This window comes from Narcine bancroftii, chromosome 3 (assembly GCF_036971445.1).
Source record: "Narcine bancroftii isolate sNarBan1 chromosome 3, sNarBan1.hap1, whole genome shotgun sequence".
In the NCBI taxonomy this organism is placed as follows: Eukaryota; Metazoa; Chordata; class Chondrichthyes; order Torpediniformes; family Narcinidae; genus Narcine; species Narcine bancroftii.
In genome coordinates, this window is record NC_091471.1 from 156981124 (window position 1) to 157007035 (window position 25912).

Genomic DNA, 25912 nt, shown 5'->3' on the forward strand with positions numbered 1-25912 from the left:
GAGGATACTTGAAAGGGTGAAGTTTGAAAATTAGACTTCAGAAGAGGTTTTGTGGGGGGGATTCAGTTAGTGCAAGCTGTAATTTTATCTGTGCATGTCACAATGTGTATAGCACAGATTTTTCATCAATTGACATATAAAGACAATCTGGGGGACAGTAGGGGAGTGCAACACTAGCTAAAATATGACACACACGTCGTTCAGTACAGGCATAGTCAAAACTACAGCTTCACAAAAGCTCCACTGAAGTCTCATTTTATTTTGGAGGCTTTGTGATTTGTAATTTAAAACTATTGATGCCAAGAGTGTGTGTTCACCTCTGCCTCGTTCTGTACAGCTGTAAGTAGCACATCTGTTGGCACAGCTGACAAAAGAATTTGTGAGTGGGTGAGTGTGAGGGCACAGGCAGTGAGCAAGATCATTAAAGAAATCTGTTGGGGTTTGGAGCTGGAGTACTGTTTAGTCATTACCCCTCCATTAATCTTCGTCCGCAAAGCCAAGCCAAAGAAGAAGAACTGTTTAGTCTGCTGGCAAGTGTGAAGCATCCTTTGGCATCTAAAAACACAACCTGGAGAAACTCAGCAGGTCAAACAGGGTACTTTATATAACAAAGCTAAAGTATATAACCAATATTTCGGGCTTGAGCCCTTCACCAAGGTACCTGTCAGTTACAGAGGGCAAGAGTCAGGCAGGTTCTCAAAGATGATTCATGTGGAGTAGAGATTTCTCTTTTGCAAAGAAATACCCTGCCAAGATTTTATCAAGCCTGAAACATTTGTTATGTGTCTTTATTTTTGCTATATAAAGTATACTGTTTGACCTGCTGAGTTTCTCCATCATTGTGTTTTTACTTCAACCATGGTGACTGCAGACTTTCATGTATAACTTTTGTCATCTAAGATAGATTAGAACTTACGGTGAACTTCATCTCATGCTCAGACATTTGAGAGTTCGGAAGCTGCATTTGGACGATTTCTTTAATCAGAAAGAATGTGATAATACCATGGCTGCTTTCTATTGCCTTGATGTTTTGCTTAAAGAATAATTAGAGTGGAATGTAGTTTGCTTGACTCCATCCTGGAACAACCAAGCTACTGTCAAGAATCCTATGGTGAAAACCCATTGTTCCAGAGCCAAGCCATGCTCTCATTAAAATCTTGGCAGGGTATTTCTTTGCAAAACAGAAATCTCTACAGTACACAATCCTTTATCCGGACATCTAAAATCCGGAAAGCTCCAAAATCTGGCAAGTGGGGACCAGCAGTTGGGAAAGGCGGCCAAGGGACCGGCGGTTGGGAGAGGCGGCCGATGGCCGGGGGGGGGGCGGCGGGGGACCACCGTCGGGGGGATGGCCGGGGGACCGCCGTCGGGGGGGACGGCCGGGGGACCGCCGTCGGGGGGGACGGCCGGGGGACCGCGGTTGGGGTGAGACCTTCGAGCGGCTGAGGGACCGGCAGTCAGTGGAGACGGCTGGGTGACTGGAAGTGGGTGGGGGTGGATACAGCCGCACAATTCGGGTGGGCTTTCCGAAATCCGGAAAAATCTGAAATTCGGAACACACTGTCCCCCAAGGGTTCCAGATAAAGGATCGTATACCTGTACTTCGTATGAATCAAATTTGAGAACCTACCTGCCTCTCACCCTCCACAACTGACAACCAAGCAAATTCATCTTTTGCCAGTTCTATAAAATTGTATGCCTATCATTCACTGTTGTGCAATCCCAAAAGCTTTGTTAATAGCAACTGCCTGCAGTTATGTGTCCCTTGCAAGGTGCCCAAAGTTTGCCCATGGAGTAATTTTGAAGTGCAGCTTAAAAGCTGGCAAAACAGAGATTTTAGGAGGGAAGTCTAGAGTTTATAACTTCCTCTGCTGGTCACAGCTGCCAACAATGCACTGAAGCAAGTCACCAATGCACAGAGTGACTAGATCTTGGGGGTGGAAGAGGCTTGAGCACAAAAAATATCAGAATGATAAAAAATGTAAACATTTACATGTCTTGAACTCTTTCACAAATGTTCATGATCAACAAAGATTTTCATTGTGTGTGCAAGATAGTTTCCATCAAAATTTGGTGGTGAATCACTGATATTTTATGGGAAATTGAGTTTGAATTTCTATCTCTGAACAAACGTTATGAAGGCTTGATGCAAGGAAGTAAGCAGGAAAACAGTAGAGAACAGTAGAGGTTCAGTCCTCAGCTTCTCTTCAAAGGTGTGCACTCCCATGTTAAAAATGTTCGTCCATATAATTAGCAAAAGATTAATTTAATTTTTCAGATTTCATGACACTATTTGAAACCAGTGCTTGGGATCTTTCCTTTGTTATGATCATGTCTGATCTCTGCTAGCCTCAACACCTCTTCTATGCTAGTTCCCCAATATCATCCTATTCCTTCATCTCTCAAAATTTCTCCATTTGAGAGTCATCATGCTTTGTGAGTTAGCTTGTCATTATAATCTTTTGTTTGAAGTGGAAACCTCTCAACATCTACCCTTACAAATTCCTTAAGAATCTTCTGTCTTTCAATAAGATAAGCCCTCATTCTTCTAAACTCCAAAAAAGTGTAGATCTAATTTGTTTAGCCACATGATAAGACAACTTTCTCATGCCATGTTATAGCCTTGTGATTTCTTCTGGACTATCTCCAATGCCATATGTATTTACTTAAATAAGTGGACCAAAGCTACATACAGTACTCCAGAAGGGGCCTCATCAACACCCTGAAAAAACGTGACATGTATGTATTTCTAAATGCTAAACCTCCTGAAATACAGGCCTATAGGCCATTTGCCTTTCTTGCCACTTCTGCACTTGTCTGCTAAAACCCAGATCCTCCTGGACAAGATGCATAGGAGACTTCAGATTCTGGAATCTGAAGCTAAACACTGTTTGCTGGAGGAACAATTGGTTAAACATCTTCAGTGGGAGAAAAAGAATGGTCGACAATTTGAGCCAAAATTGTTTTGCCCCCTCCACCCTTTTCTCCCACAGCATTTTTCATCTCTTTCTTGTTCAACTGTCCTCTCCCCCACCCCCTTCATTTCCATCTTTTGATCACAATTCTCACATTCTTGTATCAGCTTCTGGCATTGGCAGCCTAATCACCCACTCCACCCTGCATAGCTCATCTTCCTCCACTTGACCCCTTGGTTTTTCTTGCATTTCTATTTGGTATTTGCCAATTTTCTGTCCACCATGTTTTCCTCATGCCTGATTCACTGATCCCAAATGGGTCCTCTTGCCCCAACCACTCCACCCTGTCCTCTTCACACTGGCTTAATTTAATCTCTGGATTTTTAATCTCTGCTCCTTTGACATCTTCCCCCATTTAAATGATGGCTTTAACATTCCATTTTCTGAAATGAATAATTTCAAAGTACTTTGTGTCTGTGAGCATATTCGTAACATTAAGGCTGCTACAAAAATTTAAGTTTTTGTTTCCTTTGAGAGATTAAATGTTTTCAAATTCCTCTTTTATTTCATATCCACTCCCTTCACTGTCTAAATCCTATGGGATACTATGCTGGGTTTTGTAACCTCTCTTTCACATTGTCCTGCTGGAGACTTTCCCTCTCGGATAAATCCACTTTGCTCATTCCAAGGCGTGCACATCCTTCCAGAATAAAGCACACCAATTGTTTTGTTTCACTTGTGGGATTGGAGGTGTTGCTAACAAGGTGGTATTTATTGTTCAACTCCAATTGCAATTAAGAATCATTGGTTTTCTGGAGTCAAAGAAAAGAGCCAGACTGGGTACTGAAAGAAGGACATCAGTAAACCATATGGTTTTTAAACAACTTGGTAGCTTCATGATTTTTGTAACTGAGTCATCTTTTTGTATTCTTTAATTTGTTTTGCAGTTTTGTGACTTGATATTAATCTGGCCTTAACAGGTGGTGAACATAAACTTAGAATAAATATTCACTAGAAATTTCCTATCATTTGTTCCTGGTAGCTTGAGAATGAGTTGCAAAAGTGCTTTTTTTTTGTTGAAACCCCTAATTTGGTCATACTTATGGAATGTGCCTCGGAACTCTATATGGAACATAGTCCAAAAGCTTTCATTCTGTGTAAAGATGTTCCTTCTGAATCAATTTTTACATTTATTGCTGACTATCTTTGTCTTGGGTCTCCTTGTGTCTCAATTGACACTTCAGTCCCTCCTGTAATTGTAAATACCTGTCTCTGCCGTCTCAATTTCCAGAAGAAAGACATCAGCCAGTTCATCACTTCTTGAGCATAACTGCTTGGATCAGGTGCCAACCTTGTTTCCTTTCTTTGCATCTTCTCCATTGCCTCTTTAGGATATATGGGGACCTGAGCTTGTGCACAAACCTCCAGTGGAGCAGTGTGGTTATAAAAGAATGAAGTGCTTTGCCACATCCAAACATTAAGGCAAGAGCCATTGAATTTTTAAGGTAAAAGTAAATAATCAATCTGGAACATTCCAGTGCTTTTGTAGGAGTGCAGCCCAGCAGTTTTATTTTGTGGCTTTCTATTCAGCAAATATGTGGACTCATCTGCAGGGGAAATAGCTGTTGTTTCACCCCATTTTGAATTTGAGTATAAATTTTTTACCTGTTTTCCTGCTCTAGGTAAAATTAAATATTCAGAACGAATATATGATGCCTGCATGGATGCTTTTGATTGCTTGCCATTGGCTGCACTTATGAACCAGCAGTTTTTGTGTGTACATGGTGGGCTTTCCCCTGAGGTCAACACCTTAGAAGACATCAAGAAAGTAAGTATATTCATTGCCTTACCCTGAAAGGAACCATTGTTTTGTTTTGCCATCTTCACTGCCTATTTAAAATGCATAATTTGCAAGTTGTAATTTTTCTATCGTGTTCTAATTCATTCATGGATGCAGTCGTGTCTGGCAAGGCTGGTGATCTTTGCATACTCTAATTGCCTTAACGATATTGGTGATGAGCTCTGCCTCAAATCACTGCAGGCCTTCAGGTGTAGCACTTCATCTGGCACAGATGGGTGGGGAATTCGATGACTGGATCACTGATCAGGCAACATAATGCATTTCCACAAAACTGGTGGAGAAATTCAGCATCTATAGGAAGTAAAAAGTAACCAACATTTTGAGTCTGAAGCCTTTGTCAAGCCTTTATCAGATAGATGCCTGAATAAAAAGATGGGGTGGGGAAAGAGAAGAAGCAGGAGGAAGTGGCAAGGGGTTAGGGGAGACAGGCCAACTGGCATGAGGTCAAAGGTGCATATGGGTGAGGAGGTAGAAGAGTAAAAAGCTGAGATGATGGGAGGTGGGGAGGGATCTGAATGCAGAGGAAAACTGGTGGGAATCTGAAGGAAAGGAGACAGGGATAGGGGAAGAGGGGTTTAATGGAATCTGGAGAAGTCAATGTTTAAAATGGAATGTGGTTAATGCCCAAATCTATTCCAGGACCAGATGCTAAGCACAGCATTGTGGAAAACTTTTCCACTTGAAAATATTATATCCATCTAAGAATGAAGTTGAGGTTTCAGTTTAACATGTTCAAGGCGGAAGAGCTATAACAGTAGAGTTCTGTCTCAATGTTGCACAGGAGGGTCAGACTGGGTTTTGTGCTTAGGTCCCTGGATTGGCTCTTGATCAGTTCAGTGTTGCCCATGAGAATGTTGAGTGCAACATTAGAAACTAAACCTTCCTCATGGATTATCAGGGCTGTGTTTTTAGCTCCTTGCTCTACTTGCTTAATACCTATGACTGTGGCCCAGAACAACAGTAAATGTCATTTACAAATTTGCTGATGATACCATGGTTGTGTGTTGTAAATAAAGGGCAATGAATTAGCAGAGAGAAGGGAGATTGTAAACTTGGCTGAATGGTGTATTAACAACAACTTTGCACTCAATGGCACCAAAACCAAGGAGCTGATTTAGCAGTCTAGGAGGGGAAAACTAGAGGTGTATGATCATTTTTTTTGTTGTCATTCCAACAACATTGTATGGGGAATGGGTATATCGTTATTATTTTATTTTTAGAAATGTATTTATGTTCTTCATATTTGGTAACCTTGTGTTCTCTGTACAATGTGTTCTTTTTCCACAAAATCCAATAAAACGATTGAAAGAGAGGTGGAGAGGGTGAGCAAATTTAAATTCCTGGGAGTCACTATCTCAGGGGACCTTTTCTAGACCCAATATACAAATGTCATCATGAAGAAAGCATGTCAGCTATTTCCTTAGGAGTTTGTGTAGGTTCGGTATGACCTCGAAAACCTTGGCAAGCTTCTATGGATGTGTAGTGGAAAGTTCTCATCCTGGCTTGGTATGGTACATCAATCCCTCTGAGCGGAAAGCCCTGCAAAAAGAAGTAGATACAGCTCTCCCCGCCATCAAAAGAATCTAAATGGAACGCTGCTGACGGAGAGCAGCAGCAATCATCAAGAATCCACACCACCCAGGACATGCTCTGTTCAAGCAGCTGCCATCTGGAAGGAGGTACAGGTGCCGCAAGACTCGCACCACCAGGCTCAGGAACAGTTGCTACCCCTCTACCATCAGACTCCAAAACAACAAACTCAATCGGAGACTCATTTAAGAACTCTTACTTTCCACATTATTTATTATTGAACATTTATTTTCTGCATTGCAGTTTGTTTACATCTTTCTCTTTTGTATACGTATCTTTTGTTGAATACAGTTTTTTGCACGATCAATAAGTGGAAATTCTGCCTGGCCTTCAGGAAAAAGAATCTCAGGATTGTATGTGATGTCACAAGCAGAATCAGAATTTATTGTCATGAACAAGTCATGAAATTCCGCGTTTTCCAGCAGCGTCATAGAGTAAACATTCATATTATAACCATCCTACAACATTACTATAAAAACAAAGTAACAATAGTGCACAAAAAGTAAGGTAATGTCTTTGGTTCATTGATCATTCAGGAATCTGATGGCAGCGGGGAAGAACCTGTCTTTGTGCTCGTCTTTAGGCTCCTGTTTCTTTTTCTGTGGTAGCAGAATGAAGAGGGCGTGGCCTGGGTGGTGGGGGTCTTTGAGGATAGAGGCTGCTTTTTTTAAGACATTGCCTCATATAAATGTCCTCTGATGTGGTCTGGTGCCTGTGATGTCGTAGGCTGAATTAACAACCCTCTAGAGTTGGCGCTTCCATACCAGCCAATGATGCAATCAGCCAGAATGCTCTCACTGATAGAAGTTTTTGAGAGTTTGTGGTGACATACCCAATCTCCTCAGACACCTCATAAAGTATAACCACTGGAAATCCTTCTTTGTGATTGCATCAACATGGAAGCTCGAGGTCAGAACCTTGGAGATATTAGCAACCCGGAATTTGAAGTGTTTGACCCTCTCCACTACTGAGCCCTTGAGGAGGACTGGGTTGTGTTCCCCTGACTTCCTTCTGAAGTCCACAATCATCTCCAACATTGAGTGCAAGATTGTTGACGTTACACCATTCAACAAGCTGATCTACCTCCTTCCTATACGCTTCCTCATTGCCATCTGTGATACCCCTGACAACTGTGGTGTCATCAGCAAACTTGTAGATAGCATAGGAATTGTGCCTGGCCACACAGTCATGCGTGTAGAATGAGTAGAGTAGTGGGTTAAGAAGGCATCCTTGGGGTGCGCCTCTGTTGATCATCAATGAGGAGGAGATGTTGTTTCCAATTTGTACTGACTGTGGTCTTCCGATGAGAAAATCAAGGATCCAGTTTCAGAGTGGGGTACAGTGGCCTAGCGTTTGTACCTTCTTGACAAGCACTGAGGGAATAATGGTATTGGAAGCCAAGCTGTAGTCGATGAAGAGCAGCCATATATATGAATTGCCGTTTTCGAGGTGATCCAGAACTGAGTGGAGAGCCAGTGATATTGCATCTGCTGTGGAGCAATTGTGACGATAGGCGAATTGCATTGGATCCAGATCTTGGCTTTGGTAAGTGTTAATTCTAGCCATGACTCAGCCTCTAAAAGCATTTCTTCTGAGTAGAAGTTAGTGCTACTGGGCGGTAGTCGTTGAGGCAGCTCAGTCTACTCTTCTTGGGTACCGGGATGATTGATGCCCTTTTGAAACAGTTGGGAACCTCTGACCGCAGCAATGAGAGGTTGAAAATGTCCGTGAACCCTCTGGCTAGTTGGTGGGTGCAGATTGTCAGTACCCTGCCAGGTACGCCATCAGGGTCTGATGCCTTGCGAGGGTTCACGCTCTTGAATGATGTTGTGACGTCTCCCTCAGAGACAAATATCACAGGGTCCTCAGCCTTTTCAGGGATTCTAGAAGGCACTATTTGGCTCTTCTTCTCAAAGCCTTTTCCACAGCTGAGTCAGGAAGATTTGGGTTCCCAGTCTGATCAGTTTCAAGGAAATATGCTGCTGTTACAGTGTATTGAGCATGCTTTCCTTAGTCGGACAGGACCTGTGTAAATGTGGCAGGCATCAGGAAGTGATCAAGTATTGTTGAATAAAGCAGTTCAGGCCTTCAAGAGAGAGAGAATGAGAATGAAGCAAGTGGCAAAGGGATGGTGAAAAGGTTAGCTGCATCAAAAGCAAATGACAAGCACTGCTCCAAAGGATTCAATGGACCAGTCCTATTGCCAGTGGCTTCGTACAGGTATTAAACCATCTGATAAAAGGAGCCAATGGTGTTTATAAACTTAAATCCTGCAATCACGGGTCTGTGCCCAAGATGGCAGTGCCTGTGCTTGGCAATGGCCACAAGGGGTTGCAGACTCTAGGGATCAGCAGACTGGACCAGGGCACCAGAAATGGGGAGAACATACCCAATGAGAACAAGAAGAAGAGGAGGCGACCTTACCAGGCAGTGACCATGGTGGCGGACTAGCAATGGCTCAGCAGCTCAGGGACCCACACAGGTTGTGGGCTGCTGGAGACTTTCTCAAGGGAATCAGGTATCTGAGCTGGGATTAGAGAAAGCGCTGAGGACATAATGGGTTCCTGAAGGGTCTCGAGTGCTGAAGACTTCCTGATTTTGTCAGAGGTTTGGATCTGGAACTCGGCTTGTCGATGGATTGAACAGAAGTAGGAGTGGCTGCACAGGCTGCGGAAGGACTGGAGGCAAATCCAAAGGCACTCAGTGACTCGGAAGGGATTCTCTTTTGCATCTCTGTTTCTTTCTCTTAGGGGCACTGGATGATCCTTTGCTACTATAACATGACAATAAAAGAATTAGTCCAATGTTCTGCACTAATTTGACATTGGATAAAATGATGGTGGTTGAGACGACGGTTTCCCACGACCTGTCCATTCTGCCAGAAGTTGCAGTGGAAGAGGGGTACTTGAAATAGTACAGGAATAGGCCCTTTGGCTCAAGTGTCTGCTGAATATTATGCCCAAGTTCAAACAAAACTTTGCAGCTTGCACCTGAAACATATCCCTCTAATCCTTGCATATTCATTTGCTACTTTGATGCCTCTTGTTCTCTCCTATCATATCTGCTTCCATATCTCTAATTGGCAATGTAAATGTGAAGATAGACTTCTGGAGGGAAAACTCTTGACTTCCTAACAAGAACTTGCATTTATACAACACCTTGGAAACTGCAATGTGCTTCATGACTGGATGGACAGCTAGAGGGTGAGCAGCTGAAGGGCTAGACTATTGATCGAACTCAGGACTTGATCGTGAATTATGTGGGTTAACTTCAGTGAGCATTGCCACAGAGCACCCAAATCATTGTAAAATCCCATTTCATTGACCTGTGTCCTCCAAATGTTTCTCATTCAGGGCAGTTAGAAATGGAATATAATCATGAATACTGCCCAGCAACATTCATATTTGTAAATTAATAAATACAAAAATACTCTACTTGGCAAGGTACTGAAAATCTGTGCAAACCAACTAGCCAGAATGTTCACGGATATTTTCAATCTCACTGCTGCAGTCAGAAGTTCCCACTTGCTTCAAATGGGCACTGTGATGAAATGCTTTGAGAGGCTGGGTCATGGCCAGCATTAACATGTACCTAAGTAAAGGATGACCCACTGTGATTCGCCTACTGTCACAATCGCTCCACAGCAGATGCAATATCACTGGCTCTCTACTCCGCTCTGGAGGACCTAGAAAACAGCAACTTATACATATGGCGCTCTTCACTGACTACAGCTCAGCCTTCAACACTATTATTCCCTCAGTGCTGGTCAACAAGCTCCAAACCCTGGGCCTCTGCACCCACCTCTGCAATTGGATCCTTGAATTCCTCATTGGAAGACTTCAGTCAGTATGAATTGGAATCAATGCTTCCTCCTCCGTCCTTAGCCCACTCTTCTAATCACTATACACTCATAACTGTGGCAAGGCACAATTCAAATCTACAAATTTGCCAATGACATTACTGTTGTCGGCAGAATCAGGCGGCAATGAGGAAGCATACAGGAGGGAGATGGGTCAGCTAGTTGCATTTTGTCACACCAACAACCTTACACACAACATTAGTAATACCAGGGAGATGACTGTGGACTTCAGGAGGAAATCAGGAGAACACAAACCAGTCCTCATCAAGGGGCCAACAGCCTCTAACTTCAAGGACCACTGCCACCAAGGCCATGCCCTCTTCACTCTGCTACCATTTGGGGAAAAAGAGCCTAAAGACGAGCACGCAGTGGTACAAGCTTCTTCTCCTCAGGCATTTGGTTCCTGAATGATCAATGAATCACAGAGTAACCACCTTACTTTGACTTTTTCTAGCATCTTTTTTTATTTATCTTGTAAGGTTTGGACTGTGATGTTGCCCCAAAAGAATGAATTTTGTGGTATGTTCATGACAATAAATTCTGATTCTGAAATTATGTTCCACAGTGCAGGAAGAAATGTTGGAAGGAATGCTGAGAGTTTGCTCTGGGATAAGACAGTAAACACTCAGAGCAGTAGCTTAAGCCAGAATTGGTGAATGTTGTACTTGCTGTACAATAGGTTGATTTTTTTTAATGTCTGAAAGCATTCTGGTGGTGACAATGCTGCAGGCTTTAGTACTTCAGCTGTCTGCATCATAAATTGGCAGGTGGGATGGTGTTCGTGATACTCGTGTGGTATCCCAGCCACCAGCCTGCTGTGTGGAGGTGGCTCTGATTAAATTTCAGGTACTTCCCTCGCCAGAGGGATAATTGCATATGTTGATGTGGGATAGGTTAACTGGATTTAAAAAAAATCAAAAGAAGTTTTAAAATAATAGAAAGTTTCATATATGAGTGATGGTAAGGGATTATTTCCAGTCTGTTGTGGTACTACCTATCATTGTCCCTTGCTTCAGTGTGTCAAACCATCAAAAGAGTTGTAAGTAGATCTGCAGTGATTCAATTAATTAAGTGGTCTATATGGACCTTTAGAGAGGCAAGACCCCCAAAGAGAGCTCACTCTCTTTTTTTCTTAGATCCCTACACATGAAGATGTTTTTCTGGACCTCTTGGTCTTTGTCTCCTCACATTGACTTCTGAACCAAGGGAATAGTTTTCTCCTTAATAGATTTATCAACTGTTTTTATCTGTATGATACTAACAATGATTGTACAAGTTTTCAAAGGGTTTTGTTTCCTTGGCCTGGTGGATAAACTGTCCTCACTGGAACTCAACAGCCCTCTGTGCAATGGGATCCTGGATTTCTTATCTGAAACACCAGTCTGGGTTGGCAGCAAAATCTCCAGTCCATCGTGCTGAGCATTGGCTATGTGCTCTTGATGGTACTGTAAATGTTGCTGACTCATGACCGCTCTACCAGATTCAGTACAAAACAGAATCATCAAGTTTATAGTTGGCCTCATCATCAACATTGATGAGTTGGCTTACAGAGAGGAGGCTGGTCAGCTCATAAAATGGTGCAATAACAGCAGCCTGAATCTCAAGACAAAGGAGATGTTTGTGAACTTCAGGAGGATTAAAGCCGATCACTCTCCATTACATGTCAATGATCTGTCATGGAGAGAACATAGTTCCTTCATGTCATTATAAAGGATGGCCTATCCTAGCTCCACAGCCCCTCCTCATTTGTCAAGAAGGCTCAGCAACACCTATATTTGCAAAGGAGGTTGAGGAGGGCAAGGCCACCAGCTCCCATCTTGACCACATTTTAAAATGAGCAGAATTGAGAGTGTCCTGTCTGGCTGCATCATTGTATGGAATGGTAGCTGCAAAGCATCAGACTGGAAGTCAAAATAGCTGAGAAGTTCTCTCTCTCCCTCTCTCCTCTGCTGATGACATTCACCAGGAGCATTCCTTAGGTCCAAAGGACTCCTACTATCCATCATACAGTATCTTTGACCTTCTACTATCAAGAAGGAAGTACAGGAGCATTAAAATTAGGACTGGCAGGCTTGGAAACAGCTTCTTCTTGCAGACTATGAGATTGATGAATGGTATTCTATAACCTTGGGTATCTTATAAAGTTGAGTAAGTTATTCTGAAATATTTATACTTGCTTGTTATCACCTGACTGTACACATACAACCAGATGAAACAGCATTTCTCTGGACCACAGTGCACACAATAAATGACATTATAAATAGCATATATACTAAAAATACAATATTTTTAATCTATATATGTGACTCCCTACTCCCTCTTCCCCTAAACTGTTGCTTCAAGTGGCTATATTTTTATTAAAGATTCGTGCATTAATGTGTGTGAGATGACTTCATAGATGCTAGGGATCATATTTCCTACATCACAGTAACTGAACTTCAAGAACTTTTGAATTAGCTCAGAAGCATGTTGTGATGTCCTAAGCTTGTGTATGCTTCTACATGTCCCTTTTTACAATTGGAATTCAGCTTTAACCCAAATGCGAAGGTGCCTAGGAGATTTACTTTGCAACCTCTTTCCTTCTCAGCTCTGGTGCTCCTCAGTGTGTCCAATGTTAAGAATTCTGTGTCTGGGGAAATAACAATTCATATACCTTTGTGCGTGTCTTTTGTCCGCACATCTGTTGCTCATGTCGCATGGGTGTATCAGCCAGCATGGTGCCCAGTTTGCGAATGGTTTATAATGTCTTAATTTGTCTTGTTTTTTTAAAATTTAATAAATGCTGACAGATTTTCATTGATGTAATTGGCAATGCAAATATCTCTGACCAAAAAAAAGGAAATGTAAGAGAGGAACAGCAGAAGAGGTGGACTTCAGTATATCTACAGCATACAAGAGTGAATCAGTCTTTGCAGTTCCAAATTATATTTGTGATGCTGCAGATAAGGAGCAATAGAGATGAACGCATGCTACTTTCACATTCATACATTTATCAACTCAAAAACTTTTAATTCAAGTCTGAAATAAATATTCCAATAGCTTTCCCTTTTCAGCTCCACTCCTGGCAGCTTTTGCTGACTAAACTCGTTACCTCTCGACTTGACCATTTGAGTGGATTCCTGACGCTATTCTGCCTTCCTTTGTCTGTCCTTGCACCAAAATTGTATTTGACTGAAAGGCATCAAGGAGCTTGGTGAGTTGAAGTCAATTGTCATCAAGTGGAAAGCTCTTCACTGGTACAAGGCACACCTGGCATTAACAAGAATATGGTTGTTGAAGCAGGATTTCCTCTCAGGAATATCCCAGTTAGGATCATCCTCAGCTGCTTTATCAATGACTTTACTCCATCACAAAGTCTAAATGGAGAAGTTTGTTGAAGATTGGACATTGTTCAATGATGTTCACACAACTCTTCAACAGAAGAAATCGTTCAAATCTGAACACAGCAAGACCAAGACAAAATTCAGGCATGGTCTATAACGAGTAACATTCATGTCACAAATTTGCCAGCAATTCAAACACAGACATCTGGCCACTGTCCCTTGACATTCAGCGAAATTATCATCTGTGAGTTCTCCACTATCCACATTCTGATCACCATTGACCAGAAACTTAACTGGGTGCTTCATATACACAGTAGCAACAATTTAGGAGAGTGATAGAATACTCTTCTCCAACCCTAGCTGAGTACAGCCTCAACAGCACTCAAGTTCCATATCAGCTGCTTGGTTTTGAGTTAATTTTTCAGGATCTGAGCATTTTAGAACTATAGAACTTTACATCACAGAAGCAGGCCCTTCGATGCATCTAGTCTATGCCAAACTATTTTTCTGCTTAGTAATACTCACCTGCACCCAATTCATATCCTTCTATATCCCTCCCAAAAATTTTATGTCCAAATTCTGGTTAAATGTTAAAATTGAGCCCACATTCACCATTTCAACTGGCAACTTGTTCCACACTCCCACCACTTCTAGTGTGAAGAAGTTCCCCTCATGTTCCCCAAAACTTTTCCCCTTTCACCCTTAACACATGTCCTCTGGTTTGCATCTCACCTGCCCTCAGTGGAAAAACCCGACCAACATTTACTCTGTCTATACCCCTCATAATTTTATATACCTCTATCAAATCTCCTTTTATTCTTCTGTGTTCTAAGGAATAAAGTCATAATCTATTAACCTTTGCCAGTAACTTAGTTCCTGAAGTCCAGGCAACATCCTGGTGCATCTTCTCTGCACTCTTTCAATCTTATTGATATCTTTCCTGTCGTAAGGTGACCAAAACTGCACACAACATTCCAAATTTTACCAATGTCTTATACAACTCTGCCGTAACATCCCAACTCCTATATTCAAAACTTTGATTTATGAAGGCCAATATGCCAAAAGCTCTCTTTTCAAACCTATTGACCTGTGATGCCACTTTCAGGGAATTATATATTTGCATTTCCCAGGTCCCTTTGTTCTACTGCACTCGTCAGTGCCCTACCATTCACTGTTTATGTCCTTTCATGGTTTGTCCTTCCAAAAAGGCATATCTCACACTTGTCAGTATTAAACTCCGTCTGCCATTTTTCAATCCATTTTTTCCATCTGGTCCAGATCCTTCAACAAAGTTTGAAAACCTTCTTTGCTGTCCACAACGTCTCCAATCTTACTGTCATCTGCAAACTTGCTGATCTAGATCAGTGATCAGTGATATCATCCAGATCAGTGATATAGATGACAAACAACAATGGTCCCAGAACTGATCCCTGAGGCACAGCACTAGTTACAGGCTTCAAGTCTGAGAAGCAATCATCCACCACTACTCTCTGGCTTCTCCCATCCTGCCATTGTCAAATCCAGTTCATTACTTCGCCATGAATACCTAGTGTCTGAACCTTCCTGACGAACCTCGCATGTGGGATCTTATCAAGGGTCTTACTAAAGTTCATGTGGGCAACATCTACAGCCTTTCTTTTATCAAGTTTACTGCCAACATCTTCAAAAAACTCTTAATATATTTATTAAACATGGTGTACCACACATAGCCATGTTGACTATCCTTAATCAGTCCCTAGCTATCCAAATGCTGTATATCCAATCTCTATGAACATCAGTAATGTACCTACTAATGTCAGGCTCACAAGCTTATAATTTCCAGGGTTATTTTTGGAGCCTTTTTTAAACAACGGAACAATATGAGCTACCCTCCAATCTTCCAGCACCATGCCATAGCCTACACACATTTTAAACATTTTTGCCAGAGCCCCTATAATTTCTACACTAGGCTCCCTCAAGGTCAGAAGGAATATCTTGTCAGGCCCTGGGTACTTATCCACCCTTATTTGCTCTAAATTAGTAAGCACCTCCTCTTTGTTAATCTGTGTCAGTTCCACAGCCTCACTACTTGTTTTCCTCACTTCCATTGACTATGTGCCAGTTTCCAGAGTAAATGCTGATGAAAAAAAACCATTTAAGATCTCCCCCTTTTCTTTTGGCTCCAGACATAGCTAATCAGTTTGATCTTCAAGTGGACCAATTTTTTTCCTTACTTTCCTTTTTCTCTTAATATGCCTCAGGATTTTCCTTCACATTGTCTGCCAAAGCAACCTCGTTTTCTTTTAGCCATCCTAATTTCTTTCTTGAGTTTTTCCTTGCTTATTTTTATACTCCTCTAGTTCCTCATTTGTTATTTGTTTCTTATACCTGCTATACACCTCTCTTTTCTTCCGAACCAGAACCAAATATTCCTCAAAAACCAAGGTTCCCTATGCCTGTTAACTTTGCCTTTAATCTTTTTTCCCCATCCTATAAATCTGAATTGAATTATAATGCATTTTCTAATTTTAACCTATCTTTCTCTGATGAATTTTTCTGTAAGTTTTTTTTTCCAAATTTGCAATTTCCTTCTCTAATTTATCTATTTCCTGTAAATACTTCTTAATCTTGGCTGAAAAATTTATAATCTGACCCCTCAAATAGGCTTTTAACACTTCGCATATAACAAATTTATTATCAACTGAATTAAGATTAGTCTCCAAATATATCTTTATTTGATTCCATATAAAATCACAAAATTCTACATTTCTTCACAACGATGGATTAAATCTCCATCTATAAATAAATCTTTTCCAAATTTGAACATGTCATCAATAATGGAGAATGGTCAGGTATAATTCTAGGTTTATATTGTATATTTTCAATCCTTCCGTGGAAATGGCCTGAGATTAAGAAAAAAAATCAATTCTAGAACATGAATCAAATCAATAAGAATAAAATGAATAGTCTCTTTCTCTAGGATTCAATCGTCTCCAAATATCAACCAAATTCAATTCTTCCATCAATATCAATAATTTTTTTTTTTCATTTTAATTTTAGTCAAGGATTTCGTAGATTTATCTAAAATTGGATCTAAACATCAATTAAAATCTCCACCAATTAATACAGTTCAATCTGATTGTGCTACATAAAGAAAGACATCTGAAATAAATTTTTTCATCATCAACATTTGGGGCATTAATATTCATAAAAATCCAAGATTCTGAATAAATTTGACAGTTCATTAATACAAATTTACCGAAAGGGTCAGTAGTTACCGACTGTAACTTAAATGGTAAATTTTTATTAATTAAAATAGCTTTTGAATTAAACAATGAAGCTAAAACCTGGCCTAGCCATTCCCTTTTCAACTTTTGATGCTCTGTTTCTTGTCAAAAAGCAATGTCCGTCTTCAATTTTTTAAGATGAGCCAAAACTCTCTTTCTTTTAATTGTATTATTGAGCCCATTCACATTAAGAGTTACATAATTCAGACTTTGTTTTAACATATTAATGTTCCTTGAAAAAAATATAGTGCTCTCATCTCCACTCCAAGACATCCCTATTCCACAGCCAAGCCTTAAGACTTAACATCTCCAAGAATGAAAGTAAGAATTATTTTCCAGATTAAGAATTATTTTCCAGAACTCGATAGACTCAGGATCAGTACCCTTGGATTGGAGGGTAGCTAATGTTACCCCACTATTTAAAAAGGGGGGTAGAGAAAAAGCGGGGAATTATCAGCCTGCGAGCCTTACATCAGTAATGGGCAAAATGATGGAATCCATTATTAAGGATGTAATAGCAGAGAAGGGATCGACGGAGTCAACATGGATTTACAAAAGGTAAATCGTGCTTGACAAATCTATTGGAATTCTTTGAGATGGTGACAGGTAAAATAGATGGGGGAGAGCCAGTGGATGTGGTGTACCTGGACTTCCAAAAGGCCTTCGATAAGGTCCCGCATAAACAACTGGCTTCCAAAATCAAGGCTCATGGGATTGGGGCCAAAGTATTGATGTGGATTGAGAACTGGCTGGCAGGTAGAAGACAGAGAGTTGGGATAAATGGCTCGTTTTCTGAGTGGCAGGCGGTGACCAGTGGGGTGGGACCAGTGTACTGGGACCCCAGCTGTTCACAATTTACATTAATGATCTGGATGAGGGGATTGGATGTAATATCTCCAAATTTGCAGATGACACTAAGCTAGGAGGGGTTGTGTGCACGGAAGAGGGGGTCAGGAAGCTCCAGTGTGATTTGGATAAATTGAGGGATTGGGCAGATACATGGCAAATGATTTGGATAAATGTGAGGTTATCCACTTTGGTAATACAAACCGGAGGGCAGATTACTATTTGAATGGCAATAGATTAAGAGATGGGGAAGTGCAGAGAGACCTAGGGGTACTTGTACATCAGTCTCTGAAGGCGAGCATGCAGGTACAGCAGGCAGTTAAAAAGGCAAATGGTATGTTGGCCTTCATATCAAGAGGATTTGAGTATAGGAACAAGGATACCTTACTGCAGCTGTACAGGGCCTTGGTGAGACCACACCTGGAGTATTGTGTGCAGTTTTGGTCACCTTATCTAAGGAAGGATGTTCTTGTAATGGAGGGAGTGCAGAGGCGATTCACCAGGCTGATACCTGGAATGGCAGGAATGACTTATGAGGAAAGATTGCGCAAATTGGGATTGTACTCCCTGGAGTTTAGAAGATTGAGAGGGGATCTCATAGAGACATATAAAATTCTGGCAGGACTGGACAGAGTGGATGCAGATGGGATGTTTCCAATGATGGGAAAATCCAGAACCCGGGGCCATGGTTTGAGGATAATAGGCAAACCATTTAGGACCGAGATGAGGAGGAATTTCTATACCCACAGGGTGGTGAATCTGTGGAATTCATTGCCACAGACGGCAGTGGAGGCAGGTTCATTAAATCTATTTAAGAGGGAATTAGATATATTTCTTCAGTATAAGGGTATTAAAGGTTACGGAGAGAAGGCGGGGACGGGGTACTGAAGTTTAAGGTCAGCCATGATTGCGTTGAATGGTGGAGCAGGCTCGAAGGATCGAATGACCTACTCCTGCTCCTATCTTTTATGTTTCTATGAACCCCAAATAATAATAAAAAAGAAAAAAAAACCCAAAAGTGCTGATTAGGTTAGCACTAACTCCCCTATTTAACGAAAAGTGGCCCCCGCCACTAGTGGCACGAAGCCTCGGAAGAGGAAAGTGGAAACAAAAAGAAATCGCGCCCCCCCCACCACCAAACAGATATCTTTTTTTTTTAATTTTTTATTTTTCACACCATAAACCACATTGATCAAGATACATACATTTTCCTTTTCAAATATATACAGTGTCGTTTTCTCCCCCCCCTCCCTCTTCCCATCCCAGCCTCCCTACCTCCCCTCCCATTCATTTAAAATACAGAATCTAAGATACATTAAACCAGTCAAACAATGTTGTCACTCAATAAAGATAAACAAGTTCCACTGAGTGAATTCTTTTCATATCCTTCTCCTTCTGTCATTTTAGGTGGCAGATGTCCCCGGTAGGTTTTCTCTATTGTGTTTCATGTATGGCTCCCATATTTGTTCAAATATTGCAATATTATTTCTTAAATTATATGTTATTTTTTCTAATGGAATATGTTTATTCATTTCTATATACCATTGTTGTATTCTCAAGTTATCTTCTAATTTCCAGGCTGACATAATACATTTTTTTGCTCCAGCTAGGGCTATCCTAACAAATCTTTTTTGTGCACCATCCAAATCAAGTCCAAATTCTTTGTTTTTTATGTTACTTAGGAGGAAGATCTCTGGGTTTTTTGGTATATTGCTTTCTGTAATTTTATTTAATATCTGGTTTAGATCTTCCCAAAATTTTTTCACTTTCTCACACATCCAGATTGCATGAATTGTTGTTCCCATTTCTTTTTTTACAATGAAAACATCTGTCAGATACTGTTGGGACCCATTTATTTAACTTTTGAGGTGTAATGTATAGTCTGTGTATCTAGTTATATTGTATCATACGTAACCTCGTGTTTATTGTATTTCTCATAGTTCCAGAGCATAGCTTCTCCCATGTTTCCTTCTTTATCTTTATGTTTAAATCTTGTTTCCATTTTTGTTTAGTTTTACCATTTGTTTCCTCATTCTCCTTTTCTTGCAGTTTAATATACATATTTGTTATAAATTTTTTGATTATCATTGTATCTGTAATCACATATTCAAAATTACTTCCCTCTGGTAACCTCAGACTGCTTCCCAATTTGTCCTTCAAGTAGGATTTCAGTTGGTAGTATGCCAACACTGTATCTTGAGTTATATTATATTTATTCTTCATTTGTTCAAAGGATAGTAATTTATTTCCTGAAAAGCAATTTTCTATTCTTTTGATCCCTTTTTTCTCCCATTTTCTAAAGGAAAGGTTATCTATTGTAAAAGGGATTAACTGATTTTGCGTCAGTAATAGTTTTGGTAATTGGTAATTTGTTTTATTCCTTTCTACATGAATCTTCTTCCAAATATTGAGCAGATGATGTAATACTGGAGAATTCCTACATTATACCAATTTTTCATCCCATTTATATAATATATGTTCAGGTATCTTCTCCCCTATTTTATCTAGTTCTAATCTAGTCCAATCTGGCTTTTCTCTTGTTTGATAAAAATCTGATAGGTATCTTAATTGTGCGGCTCTATAATAATTTTTAAAGTTTGGCAGTTGTAAGCCTCCTTGTTTATACCATTCTGTTAATTTATCTAGTGCTATCCTCGGTTTCCCCCCTTTCCATAAAAATTTCCTTATTATTTTGTTTAACTCCTTGAAGAATTTCTCCGTCAAGTGTATTGACAATGCCTGAAATAGGTATTGTATCCTTGGGAAAATGTTCATTTTAATACAGTTTATCCTTCCTATTAGTGTTAGTGGTAAGTCTTTCCAATGCTCTAAGTCGTCCTGTAATTTTTTCATTAGTGGATAATAATTGAGTTTATATAGATGGCCAAGGTTTTTATTTATTTGTATACCTAGGTATCGTATTGCTTGCATTTGCCATCTAAATGGTGATTCTTTCTTAAATTTTGAGAAATCCGCATTATTCATTGGCATTGCTTCACTGTTATTTGCGTTAATCTTGTAACCCAACACTTCTCCATATTCCTTCAATTTCTTATGTAATTCTTTTATTGATAATTCTGGTTCTGTTAAGTATACTATAACGTCATCTGCAAATAAACAGATTTTATATTCCTTGTCTTTTATTTTTATCCCTTTTATTTTATTTTCTGTTCTTATCAATTCTGCTAGTGGTTCTATAGCTAACGCGAACAATAAGGATGATAGTGGGCATCCCTGCCTTATTGATCTGCTTAAGTTAAATTGCTTTGATATATATCCATTTACTGTCACTTTCGCCAATGGCCCCTTATATAATGCTTTAATCCAATTAATATACTTCTCTGGTAAACTGAATTTTTGTAATACTTTGAATAAATAATTCCATTCTACTCTGTCAAAGGCTTTCTCTGCGTCTAAAGCAACTGCTACTGTTGGAGCTTTATTCCCTTCTACTGCATGAATTAAGTTAATAAATTTACAAATATTGTCTGTTGTTCATCTTTTTTTAATAAATCCAGTTTGGTCTATATTTACTATTTTAGGTACATAGTCGGCTAATCTGTTTGCTAATAGTTTAGCTATTATCTTATAATCTGTGTTAAGTAAAGATATTGGTCTATATGAAGCTGGTGCGAGTGGATCTTTCCCTGTCTTTGGTATTACTGTAATTATTGCTGTTTTGCTTGAATCTGGTAAGCTTTGTGTTTTGTCAATCTGGTTGATTACTTCCAGGAGGGGAGGAATTAATAAATCTTTAAATGTTTTATAGAATTCTATTGGGAATCCATCCTCTCCTGGTGTTTTATTATTTGGTAGTTTTTTTATTATCCCTTGTATTTCTACTATTTCAAATGGTTCTGTTAATTTATTTTGTTCCTCTAATTGTAATTTTGGTAGTTCAATTTTAGTTAAAATTTCATCTATTTTGTCTTCTTTCCCTTCGCTTTCAGTTTGGTATAATTGTTCATAGAATTCTCTGAAGTTTTCATTAATCTCCGTTGGATTATATGTGATTTGTTTGTCTTTTTTCCTTGATGCCAATATCATTCTCTTAGTTTGTTCTGTCTTAAGCTGCCATGCTAGAATTTTGTGCGTTTTTTCTCCTAGTTCATAATATTTCTGTTTTGTCTTCATTATGTTCTTCTCCACCTTATATGTTTGTAGTGTTTCATATTTTATTTTTTTATCTGCCAATTCTCTTTTTTTAGTTGTGTCTTCCTTCATTGCTAATTCTTTTTCTATATTTACTATTTCCCTTTCCAACTGCTCTGTTTCCTGATTATAGTCCTTCTTCATCTTGATTACATAACTTATTATTTGCCCTCTGATGAACGCTTTCATTGCGTCCCATAGTATAAACTTATCTTTCACTGATTCCGTATTTATTTCAAAGTACATTTTAATTTGACTTTCAATGAATTCTCTAAAATCCTGCCTTTTAAGTAGCATGGAGTTTAATCTCCATCTATACATTCTTGGAGGGATGTCAATATCAAGGGTGAATGGTCCGATAATATTCTAGCTTTATATTCTGTTTTCCTTACTCTATCTTGCATATGAGCTGATAACAAAAATAGGTCTATTCTTGAGTATGTTTTATGTCTACCCGAATAATATGAACATTCCTTTTCCTTTGGATGTTGTTTCCTCCATATATCCAAAAGTTGCATTTCTTCCATCGATTTAATTATAAATTTGGTTACTTTGTTCTTTCTGTTAATTTTTTTCCCAGTTTTATCCATGTTTGAATCCAAATTAAGGTTGAAATCCCCTCCTATTAGTATGTTCCCTTGCGTGTCTGCTATCTTCAAAAAAAATCTTCCATAAATTTTTGATCTTCTTCGTTAAAGTAAATTCCAAAACTCCGAATATATCTGACATTTTATCATTACATATCTCCCTGCTGGATCTATTATTTCCTTTTCTATTTTAATTGGTACATTTTTACTGATTAATATAGCTACTCCTCTAGCTTTTGAATTATATGATGCTGCTGTTACATGTCCTACCCAATCTCTCTTTAATTTCTTGTGCTCCATTTCAGTTAAATGTGTTTCTTGCACGAATGCTATATCAATTTTTTCTTTTTTCAGTAAATTTAGCAGTTTCTTCCTTTTGATTTGGTTATGTATTCCGTTAATATTTAAAGTCATATAGTTCAACGTAGCCATTTCATACTTTGTTTATCTTTCCTTTCCGTTTCCTCATCATCACCTTTCCTTCTTATCCATTTCTGCTTTCTTGTTTTGAACACTTTATAAGACAACATTTCTAAAACATCAAACATTTCCCTTATTCTCCTATCTAAAATTTCTTTAACCCCATTCTCCCCTCCCCTTCCTGAGTTGCCCTTTATCCCTTGTCGGGCAACCACATCTCCTCTCTCCATTTGGATTTGTGAATTCACTCGCAAGCGTCAACTGATTTTGCAGTGACCGTAACTCCTCCCCACCCAGCCCCCCCAAAAAAGATTTCAATTTTCATATATAACAAAGGTCACTCTTTTAATTCCCTCCTTCATTCCTCTGTTCCCTTTCATTCCCTTATTAATTCTTATCTATACTCTATATATTTTCCTCTAAATACGGATACACTCATGTACACACATATATACATACACACCTATATACATATATATATACCCATATACACACATACATATAGTTCGTGGTCATTTTTACTCTTGTTACATGTCTTCATCTCTCTGTCTGTTTTGTAGTTGTTCTGCAAATTTTTGTGCTTCCTACAGATCCGAGAATAGTCTCTTTTGCTGCCCTGGAATAACTATTTTAAGTACCACTGGGTACTTTAGCATAAATTTATATCCTTTTTTCCATAGGATCGTTTTTGCTGTATTAAACTCCTTTCTCTTCTTCATGAGTTCAAAACTTATGTCTGGATAGAAAAAAATTTTTTGACCTTTGTATTCCAGTGGCTTTTTGTCTTCTCTTATTTTCTTCATTGCTTTCTCCAATATATTTTCTCTTGTTGTATATCTTAAGAATTTTACTAAAATGGATCTAGGTTTTTGTGGTGGTTGTGGTTTAGGGGCTAATGTTCTATGTGCCCTTTCTATTTCCATTTCTTCCTGTAATTCTGGTCTTCCTTGGACCCTGGGGATCCAATCTTTTATAAATTCTCTTATATTCTTGCCTTCTTCATCTTCCTTAAGGCCCACTATCTTTATATTATTTCTTCTATTATAGTTTTCCATTATATCTATCTTCTGAGCTAACAGCTCTTGTGCCTCTTTAACTTTTTTATTAGATTCTTCTAATTTCTCTTTTAAGTCCTCTACTTCCATTTCTACGATTGTTTCTCGTTCTTCCACATTGTCCACTCTTTTTCCTATATCTGACATGACCATCTCTATTCTATTTATTTTTTCTTCTGCACTTTTAATTCTTCTTTTTATTTCATTAAATTCTTGTAATTGCCATTCTTTTACTGATTCCATATATTCTTTAAAAAAAAATATCCATTGTCTTGCCTTTCCCTTCTTCTTCCATTTCTCTATGTTCTTCTTCTTCTTCTTCTTCTTCCTCTGGGTTGGTCATCTGTTGTTTCCTTGTTTTCTTTTTACTCTCTTCTTTCTTGTTCTCGTTGTTTTCTGTGTTCTCTTCCTGTTGCTGTGTTGCAGCTGTCACTCTCAGCTGTGGAGATCGACTCCTCAGCTGTTCCCCCCTCCCGTCAGTGTGTTTTTTTTCATGCGCATCGTGCATGCGCGGTTGCGCACTTTTACTTGGCTCCGCAAGCCATTTTTGTAGTCATGAGCTCGGGACTTCCACTGACCTTAGGGAGCGGGCTTCTCTCTCCGCAGCGGGCCTCCTCGGACAGGTAAGGCCTTCACCTTCTTCCGACGTTCTTTCTTCTTCTCTTCTTCCCGTTGCTTTCAACTTTTCTCTCTTCGCTGCCATTTTCTTCCCACCTTTACTTTTACTTTGTTTTAATTTTTATTCTTGTACCTTTGTGTTTTGTGTATTTTTTTTAAACTTTTCCGGAGAGGGCTGGAGTTCCCTGACCGGCCACTACACCATCACGTGACTCCTCCCGCCAAACAGAATATCATAAGAAATTTAAGTCAGTCAGATATGGTCTGCTTCTTCAAGATCCCGATTGGCTTGATCTTCACCGATTTCTACTTGAACTTCAGTCTGTAGCCCCCCCAGATGAACTCTCCTCTCTCATCCTTTCTTGATCTCCTTTTTAAAATACAGATGTAAATCCACCATTTTGCTTGATGTTAGGTAGTGAATTAGCAAACTCCAAAGTTTCAAATTCATTGGGAAAAAAATTGAAATTGATGATGTCCATAAAAAACTTTAAGGACGACTGGATAGTGAAATGCAAATTTATAACCTTATTGCACAAAATAGATTTGACTGGGTTAATTCTTTTCTTCTTTTGACAATTTCATTAACTCAAATCCACATATAAGAACACTATTATTCTCAATTATCAAAGGGCCTCGTTGTTCCCTTGCTCTCTGAACTGCCATTTTTAAAGTAATTTCTCTGCCTTGGTAACGAAGGCATTTAATCAAGACAGAGCGTGGTGATTGTCCTGGATATGGTTTTTTCCTTAGAGCTCTATGTGCCTGTCAAGCTCCAAACCATTTGGGAAGTTTTCTATTCCCAATATTTCAGGTATTAATTTTTGAAAGAATTTCACAGGATGATTACCTTCAAAATCTTCAGGCAGACCAACAATTTTCACATTCTCCCTTCTATTTTGATTCTCCAACATATCAGTTTTCTGCATTAAATTCTTTTTCACATCTTCCCAAACTGTAAAATTATCTTCAATTTTGTTAACTGTATCTTTACATTGTTCCACATCCATACGACAATTATAAAAACCTTTTTCAATTTTTAAAAACTTTTATTTTAATTTTATCCACAGATTTATTACATTTTGTCACATCTGTTTTATTGCAGTTATTTCTTCTTTAATCGCATCCAATTGATTTGTAAAATCAGCTTTGACCTCAGCAAATTTAGCATCCATTTTTTGACTAATTAGATCAATTTTTAAAAAAAAATTTCAAAAATCTGTGGGTTAAGGGGAGTTTGGGTAACATAATATGCACCTGCTTTACTTTGAACATCTTGGTCACCTGCATCATCTTCTGTTTATTCTCTTGAGATTGCTGCACAAAACTTTCTTCCTCTCCTTCCAGTTCCTCTTCTTCTTCCTCAGTAGAAGTTGTCAGTGGCTGGAAATCCGATCGGGCTTTTTGTTTAGCCTGCATA

At 39.2% G+C, this 25912-nt stretch overlaps 1 protein-coding gene across 4 annotated transcripts in view; it reads left to right on the plus strand.

The window, feature by feature from the left end:
- LOC138757740 (protein phosphatase 3 catalytic subunit alpha) overlaps positions 1–25912 on the plus strand; it is a 427419-nt gene that overhangs the window by 291956 nt on the left and 109551 nt on the right. For all 4 annotated transcript variants that reach the window (XM_069925516.1, XM_069925514.1, XM_069925513.1 and 1 more), the window contains one exon: positions 4598–4743. In XM_069925516.1, coding sequence (XP_069781617.1) covers positions 4598–4743 — 146 coding nt within the window. The remainder of the gene's footprint in view (positions 1–4597; positions 4744–25912) is intronic.